The following is an 8,950-nucleotide window of genomic DNA, read 5'->3' as shown; positions in this document are numbered from 1 at the left end:
TTGAGGGGCACAGGGACCCAGTTAGGCAGCAGCATCAAGGGTCTTGGCTAAGGACCCAATCTGGGTGGGGATCAGTGGACAACCCTGGAGATTACTACATACTAGCTATTTTGGCTAATTTGAGGTTTTTTTTTTTTGTGTGTGTGTACATTTTGGAGTTTAGCTAATACTTCAGCTATATGCTAGCTGTTTTGGCTAATTGATAGGGTTGTACATACATTTCTCCCATATTTGCTTTGTATGATTTTAACCTTTTTTCTCTTTCTGCTCATTTGAGGTCGTGCTCAGCTGGTATCTGGAAGGTTGCAGTCATCCTAAGCTGAAGGCTGTCTGGAGGCTGACACATTACAGATACTCAAAGATGCTGACGCAGACCTATTGCATTGAACTATGACATAAATGATAATAGAACCAGTTTGAGGCTGTTTTTCCTTCCACACCTTGAGAGCAGCAAATGTAAATAAAATAAGACCGCCCCTGAAAGGTTATAAATATGGAAACCCTGACCCAAGATCTTCAGAGCGGGTGGAGACTGGTTTGAACATTCTCTGTCTGTTCTCCTTGTGCAGGTAAAATCTGATTTAAGAACTGACCCCTCTCTTGTCTTCCTTTCAGAGAAATGTTTCAGGTTGTTTGAACCTAACACTATAGGCTTTTTCAGTTGTTTATGTTATTTTGAAGTTTAGCTTTTTTAAGCTACATGCTAACTTTTTAGCTAATCTAAGTTTTTTTTTGTCAAGGGTAATTTGGAATTTAGCTAATATTTTAGCTGGCTATCAACCTCAGCGTTTTCAGATTTCAGCTTCAGCATTTTCAGCTATCAATTTAATCATCTTCAGCGTCCAAATTCAGTTCACAGCATTCACACTAGCATTATCACAGGTAATGTTATATATCTAGTTCATAATTATGTTAAAAAATGTACATGTTTAAAGTTTTAAAAATTACGTTTCAGAGTGTTCATTGAATGTTGATCCTGTTCTGCCCGTGCATTACACTCCCATAATAAGTAGCTGATAGCATCTGGTTCTTTGCCAACTAAACATGTTGATAGAAATTGCCTTCCCGTTTGGCATTTAGCTCCTCACCTTAAGGCTGTTTAGTCACAAAACCAAATTGGTTTGTGTGTGACATCAGCACGAGACAGTAAGCAGCAAAAGTTTGTAACTTCTTTCTCAATACTGAGTGTGGAAACTTTATGTCAAAACATTTCTACAAACGCTGCCACTTTACAAGAAATCTATTTCTATTCTACTTAGCCACATTAAGACACAATGGTAAAACCTGAGCTGACGTTGTCCTTTTAGTTTCACTTTGAGAGGCGTTGAAGTGGTACGAGATCACATGCACATTTGATGAGTCTTAACTTTCAGAGTATTTTTATGCTTTTTCATATACTTTTTTGTGCTTTTTATTAGAAATGATGGCTTTACTGACATGATGTGCTTAAACACTTGTTACAGAGATCCACTTTAATGAGGAGGAAGGGTTTCAGCGCTAGAGTAAGAAGAAAAAAATGTGCATGAACATTTTTGCCACAGGTTCACGAGCGGTCTGCGTGTAGAGCAGGGTCGCTGACTGTTGATCAACAGACTGCAAGTATGATCCTTGCATGACCATGTGTTGAAGTGTCCCTGGACTTAACGCTGAACCCCACATCGGTGGTTACAGGTTGGTGACAGTGTTCAGCAGCAGTGTGTGGATGGGACTATGACTGTGAAGTGCTTTGGGTCTAAGAAGGTAGTGAAGTGCTGTACAAGTATACAGTATTTATAGTTTACGTGCCCATTTTTCTCTAACAGACAGCCCTTATCCACTCAAAGGGACATTTGTGACTCAGACTTTTGAACATTATCTTATGATTTGCTTGAACTGATTATTCCAAGGCTGCCAAACTCTCATCACTGAGGTCTACCACCATTGTATTTCTCCCAGACCTCCTTGCTGCTAATTAGCTGACCCAAAGTCTTCCTCATTCTTACTGATCAACACACCTGATCCAGGTAATCTGCAGCAAGCAGTGCACGCCTCTTTGACTCTCATCAGCAGAGAAAGTCATGTGGAAGTGCTGAAATATCTAAAGTTAGGAAACAAACACAAAAGCGTTTGTTATTGATTTATTGCATTACATGAAAACACAATTGTTTAGTCAAGTGTAGCTGTATGAGGCATACATTAGACATGAAAATATTGCACTGCATTCAAACATGATAGGACTTGGACACACCATGGTGTAACACCACGTTCTGCTGAAATGATCATGCTAACTCAAAGCAAACTCTTAGAACCTGAAGGTTAAGGTGCAGAATCTATGAGATTCATTTACTCTCCATTTCCAGATTACATTTTTTTCAGTGTTGATTTATTGATTTTTTTTCACAAAAAATATGCTATACATGATTGTAACTTCATATTTTAACAGTTTTTCCATTTTATTTCCAAGGAGTTACACAGACTTTTTACTGCTTTCCTCATGAATTTAGAATTTTTTTTAATCTATTACATTTCTATTTTTTTATCCCAGTTGTTCACATATCATCCCAGCATTGCTTGTTTTTAAGTTCTCACTCTGTCTTCCTCTTTTAGCAGATCCACTTTCATTTCCACATTTGTCTTTACTGTTCCTCTGAAAGGATCCAGTTCACAGGAATCCACTGAGGCTCGTTCTGAGCCTGGTGGATGATGGAGCAGAGCTTCATGCTGGCATCCTGGAGGCCGTCGTTCACCAGAACGCTGTCAAAAAACTGTTTGTATTTAGTCTCGATCAGCCGAGAAACTTCCTCCATTTCCACAAAGTCCTCCTCCTGCAGATGAAGGAGAACGGCGTGGACACTGGTCAGGTCATTAAGTGAAAAAGATATAATAACTTCCTAGTAAAACAGTTTTCATTTCTATAGTGAAATACCATAATAGCTAAGCTGAAGGAATTAAGAAAACAATGACATGCAGCAAGAAACAGAAATAAAAAGAATCTAGTGAAATGAGAGGACATGTAACAGAACTCATTAGTTCCTCCTGTTTGGTGGAAACACTCTTAAAGGATGCACTCACAGTGAACGGTCTGCTGACGGCGTCATTAGTGAGGATCGTGGCGTTTTTGCGGGTCTGTCTCAGTCTCTCTGGGCTCGGGGGTTTTATAAATATCACAAAAGGCTTCAGCTTCCTTGTTCGTAAAATCGGAATGCTCTGAAAACACAAACATATAAACATTGAAGAAGACATGTCCAGCAGTACAAGTGTGGTCTGGATCTGAAAGTGAACTGACATGAGACTCAGCATCAACTATGCACATCCTTCCATGTTTGAGGACTTCATCGATACTATCGAAGCTTGTTCCATAGAGGTGACCTTTACTCTCTCCATACTCCACAAACCTAAGTGTAGAACAAACTTACAGGTTAAAACAATTACATTTGAAGAATGAATCAAAAGAATCCTAAGTGAAAAGGACCTGTGGTTGCAGACCATATACTCAAACAGCTCTTTGGTGACAAAGTGGTACTCTCTGCCCATCTGCTCCCCTTCTCTCATTGGACGAGTGGTATCTGAGGTGTCCAGCACAAGAAGACAAGAGAAGGCTGTAAAGATCTGGGTAAATACAAGTAGAGGATTGCAGCACAGCAACTGGGGAATAAGATGTTGTCATGAAGAAGTGTTGAGGATGCGGAAGCAGGAGACCACTTTAGTTTTTGTAAACACTGGACATGATGTCACCGATTTCACAAAACACATTTATGTTTCTTTGTGATTCCACTGTGTTCTGATGATGAAAATCGGGATGGTTTATTAAAAAATAAACTTTTAAACACAACAAATAGTTGACCAAACTAAATGTTGTATTCATATTTTTTCTGCAAAGTTGTGCACAAAACCTAAATGTCCACAACTTGATCTTTATGAATACGTGTCTTTTTGAAAGCTATCTTACCCCATAAAACTCTCTCAGGTTTCTTTGGACTTTTTGTCAAAACATCTTTCAAAAGCTATTGCTAACCCCATTGAAGAAAAACACATTGATCTTCATCGTTAAAAGTAATAATTGGAAAATAGACAGAATTATTTATGATGATCTTTATTATAACTCTTCTACACATCTTTAGGAGTTGAGTTTAAAACCCAGTGTGTTGTACATACGGGGTACAGGTCCCTGGAAGGTGGAGGGGTTCAGCTTGATGAGTCTCTTTCTCAGCTCGTTCACGCCCACTCCTGAAGCACCTGTGTGTGAACACAACACGGTAAAGTCTGTTAGTGCTGTTGTTCAAACTACAACCAGAAAGATGTTTGCTAAAATCATGTGGCCATGCAAGGGTTAAGTCACAGAGAAGAACAGGAAGTGGTCTGCAGCTTTACCACAACGGTTCACCAGATTCACACAAAAAACAAGCTTTTTCCATCCGTCTTCTGAAAGTCTCTCCACTTCTGACCTTTGCTGCAGGTCAGCTGGATCTGATGCCAACTAATCTTCTCCAGTCCATCTGTGAGCTCGCTGCAGTGACACACGGCACAAACGCCTCACTGCTTCTTGGAGGATTAAAAAAAAAAATCCCCACATTTACAGAATCACAGCTCAGTCATTGTATTTGATTCAGAGTGATGCCATTTAAAATTTTATTTCTTTTAATATTGATTTCTCTAATGCTATGTGGCAAAGTCAAGGCCCGGGGGCCGGATCCGGCCCTCCAGGTAATCATATCCGGCCCTCCAGATCATTTTATTTTATTGTTATTAATGACCTGATGTTATCTTGTGCTCATTTCTAACTTGTATAATTTTGACAAAATATATTTTTATGGAGAGTAAAATATTGAAAGTTATTTAATGTTTAAGTTGATTTATTCTGGAATAATATTCCTGCCTTTTTATTATTCATAAATATGCTAAAAATTGACATTCTGTTAGCTTTTTGGACTATTTTGGCATTTACTAACATTTTTTTAAGGCTATTTTGGAGTTCAGGTAATATTTAAGTTACACGCTAGCTGTTTAGGCTAATTTAAGCTTTTTCCCAAAAAAAAATTTTGGCTGTTTTTGAGCTAGGCTATAATTTACACTTAGTTTTTTCCCCATTTTTTACGTGTGTGTTTTTAGTTATCAATTTCAACATCTTCAGCATCCAAATTCAGCTTACAGCATTCACACTAGGATTATCACAGGTAATGTTATATATCTAGTTCATAATTATGTTAAAAAGTTACAGTTTTAAAGTTTTAAAAATGTTGTTTCAGAGTGTTCAATAAATGTTTATCCTATTCGGTCCGCGACCTAAGGTGTGTTTTAGATTTTGTCCCCTTGTGTGATTGAGTTTGACCCCCTGATCTATTGTATTTCCTTAAAAAAAATTAGCTTTGGAACAAAACAAGAAATGCATTCTCATGATTACAACTGAAAATATTTAAGCTTTAAAAGCTCTGAGTGACGTTAATGTTTCGCTTGTGTTTGAGTTTCAAATGTTTGTCTCACCCACGAGCATGATGAGGCGATGGTTTTCCTGCGGGGGGCGCTGGTACAGGACCACCTCCTCATAGGGCGTGGCCATGGCGCTGCTGTTAGGGGAGCAGGAGGAGCAGGACTGCCTCCTTTTCTTGAAGGATGTTCTTTTCCAGACATGGAAGCTCCGACGGAAACCAGCTGATGAAACAGTCCTGGTTATGCGCTGGTTTGTGTGCTCATGTTTTGTTTGATTGGACAAAATCATTCTCACCCAAGTAGATTCCCTCAGTAAAGTCCGAGTCAGCCTCATCTGAAGCAAAACAGAGACAACATGCTCAGCTGAGAACCAGTTCTGTCATCTACGCTGAAAAAAGTGACATTTTGGATCAATTGACAAAAAATCAGTAATTTGTTCCATTTATTATATTTGTTTTTATCAGATTAAAATGTTTAGGTTGAGGAAAGTATCAACTCAAGATTTTAATTTGATGAAAACTAATAATTGTAAGTGTGACAGATTAATGAATTTTAGTTAGTTGATCCAATGTTTCACTTTTGAGTGTACAAGATAAACTACAAATGGTATTAATTTATATATAAAGAATCTAATCAAAGAATATTTTTTACATCATTAAGCAACTGCCAAATTTAGTTTTCAATCTAAATAAAGGAAATAAATTACATTAATTTAAGCTAAATTCAACATGCCCGTTTGTAGATTTTATTGGTTTTGATTTTTTGTCTAACAATTATTTAAAATCTTACATATTTGTTTATTAAGCTACACAATAATTAGGGTTTTAAAATATATAGATATGTATTAAAAAACTGATTGAGCCCTGGAAGTTAAAGCAGTATCGGTTGGAAAGCACAAAAACAAAAATATCATGTCAGTCTGGAGGTAAATAATCAGTTTCAGGTAAACCGTTAGTTTTTCTTCCTCTTGTGTGTTTTTTTTTCTTTTAGTCTTTGTTTTTTTTTTGTACAGAAACGTCCAATCACAGACTCGCTTCTATCAAGTCGGGTCAATTACACTTATCTGAAGGTGAGGAATTTGTTGTTAGATATGACAAGCCTTTTTTCACAGCACTTCAAACAACACCTGAATAAATACATAAATAAATAAAAATCTGTATTTACCACTCTGTCTGAAAGAGCCAAAATGCAGGTATAATGTTGGAAGGAGATTCTGTTTTTGTTGATTCACATAAAGAAAATTCCAGTAGGAAAAAAACAAGATTCTCTATTAAAAGACATTTTCATTTAAAGTTTTAGAATAAATAATAAATATCTATTAAGGTAGTAGGATTTAATGTATTGCTCTAAATGTGTTGCATCTTTCATGTATTGATTCATGGACCATCATTAGAGATACACAAGGAGTCATGTGAGAGGGAAAGATACAAAGTGCTAATAATAATCAAAATAATCCATTTCTGTATTTAACAAGTTGTTCTATTGATCTGAACAGACTTACCTACCAATTTTAATGTCTTGAGCGTTGTCCATTTCTGTGGAAAGAGAGGAAGTAAAGCTGTTAGCCTCCACCACTGATGCATATCTGTGTGTAGCATCGCTGTAACACACTGCTCCTCACCCGTCATGCTTTTGTCATCGCCGGATGTTTGCTCATTTTCTAGAGGAGAGAAAAAGTTAGTTTGAATCAGAAGAGCTCAGTCTGCAGAGATCACAAGTTCACCGCTTCAGAGCCTTTCATTCAAGTCAAAAACTCTTAAAAACGTTTTTTTTTCAGATGAGCAAAAAATAAAATCTGCCATTGGGGTCAGGAAAATGGTCTGAGCAATAATTCTAATTAACAGAAAGAATTCCATTGTAAGTAGAACAAATTTTCCTAAATTAAGATTATTTTCTAAATGATAAACTGATCTTTTTTCACAAGGGTCTTTTTATTCTAAGGATTCAGACTTTGCAGAGTACAAAGTTTGATGGTCCCTAAAAATGTCATAAGAAGCTTTTTTTTTCCACCTTGACAAAAATGATTTGCACAAAGAAAGCTTGAGCTGTTTGACACGTGCATGAGCTGACCCTGCAGCAGTGGATCCACTCACCGCTAGCAGCCGACGCCACTGAGGACAGCATGCAGGAGAGAAGCAGCCGTTAATGCTTCTGACATGCAGGAGCATTCATTCTAGAATACAACACACGTCTGATGACTAATATATAATCTTTCTAAGATTAATGGTACAATAAAAAGAGGAAGTAAATCAAGGATAGGCAGCTCCAGGCCTCGAGGGTGAAGGTGGATACCTGGAGATCATGCAGACCTTCAAGGATTGGAGTTGCCTATCCCTGAACTACATGTATACAGCCCAATGGAACTGAGTAAGGCCCGATCCGAATTCTTCCCCTACCCCTACAGCTTCTGCCTTAGGGGCATTTGAAGCTGAGGGGTTTGAAACTGTTTCTTAAGGGGAGGGGGTAGGGACTTGGAGCTTGGTCTCCCCCCTGCTAGGAGGGTCTTCTCGCTGTGGAGAAATGCATTTCTTCAGGTGGATGTGCTCTGAAGCACAGGAGTTTATGTTTAAATTTAAGTAATGGCCTTTTGTTTTGTATACCTTCTTGAAGTTCTAAAACCAATGTTCTGTATTTTTAGAGTGCTAGCAGCTGCGCTCTAACACGGCTGGCGACTATTGATGACATCATCGAGTGGGCGTGATGTCCAAATCAGAAGACACTCATTTTCCATGTTTCTCCGTTTGAAGGGATGAATGCAGGAGAAGCCGTAGGGGCGGAGCACGTGTGTCAAAGTCAAGGCCCGGGGGCTGGATTCAGCCCTCCAGATCATTTTATTTTATTGTTATTAATGACCCGATGTTATCTTGGGCTCATTTCTAACTTGTAGAATTTTGACAAAATAAATTTTTATGGAGAGTAAAATATTGAAAGTTATTTAAGGTTTAAGTTGATTTATTCTGGAATAATATTCCTGCCTTTTTAGAATTCATAATTATGTTAAAAAGTTAAGGTTACTGTTGCCATCTTCTTTTTTCTCTAAACCACCCCCCTTTTACCCCCCCTTTCTTCTTTTCCGTCCGGTCCAAAAAAAAAAAAAACATAATCAATCTAAATAAAGTTTAGCATTGAATACAACAGGGGTTTAAACCCAATAAAACCCCTAAAAGTTTTAATAATGGGCATTCTTCTAGCTTTTTGGACTAAGATTTTAGGACATTCTGGAGTTTAGCTAATATTTCATCTACACACTAGCTGCTTTGGCTAATTTAGACTGTTTTCAGGTTTTTTACTATTTTGAAGTTTATACATTTTTTCAGCTACATGCTAGCTGTTTTGGCTAACCTCTTTTTTTAAGGCTAATTTGGAATTTAACTAATATTTTAGTTGGATGTCAACTTCACTATTTTCAGCTATCAGCACTAGCATCTTCAGCGGCTAAATTCAGCTTACAGCGTTCACACTAGCATTATCACAGGTAATGCTATAAATCCCGTTCATAATTATGTTAAAAGGTTATTGGTTTAAAGTTTTAAAATGTATTTTT

General features: G+C 37.5%; 1 protein-coding gene across 2 annotated transcripts in view; it reads right to left on the bottom strand.

Annotated features, from left to right (window-relative positions):
* Positions 1 to 2,369: 2,369 nt before the first annotated feature.
* The window catches only part of LOC112138023 (MAGUK p55 subfamily member 4), a 19,461-nt gene continuing 12,880 nt past the window's right edge, over positions 2,370 to 8,950 (bottom strand). The window contains exons 11-20 of one of the 2 annotated variants that reach the window (XM_024260579.2): positions 7,500 to 7,517; positions 7,028 to 7,066; positions 6,912 to 6,941; positions 5,702 to 5,740; positions 5,461 to 5,628; positions 4,135 to 4,215; positions 3,452 to 3,545; positions 3,266 to 3,374; positions 3,052 to 3,186; positions 2,370 to 2,804 (exon numbers count right to left, since the gene is read on the bottom strand). In XM_024260579.2, coding sequence (XP_024116347.2) covers positions 2,616 to 2,804; positions 3,052 to 3,186; positions 3,266 to 3,374; positions 3,452 to 3,545; positions 4,135 to 4,215; positions 5,461 to 5,628; positions 5,702 to 5,740; positions 6,912 to 6,941; positions 7,028 to 7,066; positions 7,500 to 7,517 — 902 coding nt within the window. In that variant the 3' untranslated portion in view covers positions 2,370 to 2,615. The remainder of the gene's footprint in view (positions 2,805 to 3,051; positions 3,187 to 3,265; positions 3,375 to 3,451; positions 3,546 to 4,134; positions 4,216 to 5,460; positions 5,629 to 5,701; positions 5,741 to 6,911; positions 6,942 to 7,027; positions 7,067 to 7,499; positions 7,518 to 8,950) is intronic. The other variant, XM_024260580.2, reaches the window with a different exon arrangement.

This window comes from Oryzias melastigma, linkage group LG21 (assembly GCF_002922805.2).
Source record: "Oryzias melastigma strain HK-1 linkage group LG21, ASM292280v2, whole genome shotgun sequence".
Classification (NCBI taxonomy): Eukaryota; Metazoa; Chordata; class Actinopteri; order Beloniformes; family Adrianichthyidae; genus Oryzias; species Oryzias melastigma.
The sequence above is the reverse complement of the archived record's forward strand: the minus strand, read 5'-3'. Positions and strand labels throughout refer to the sequence as shown.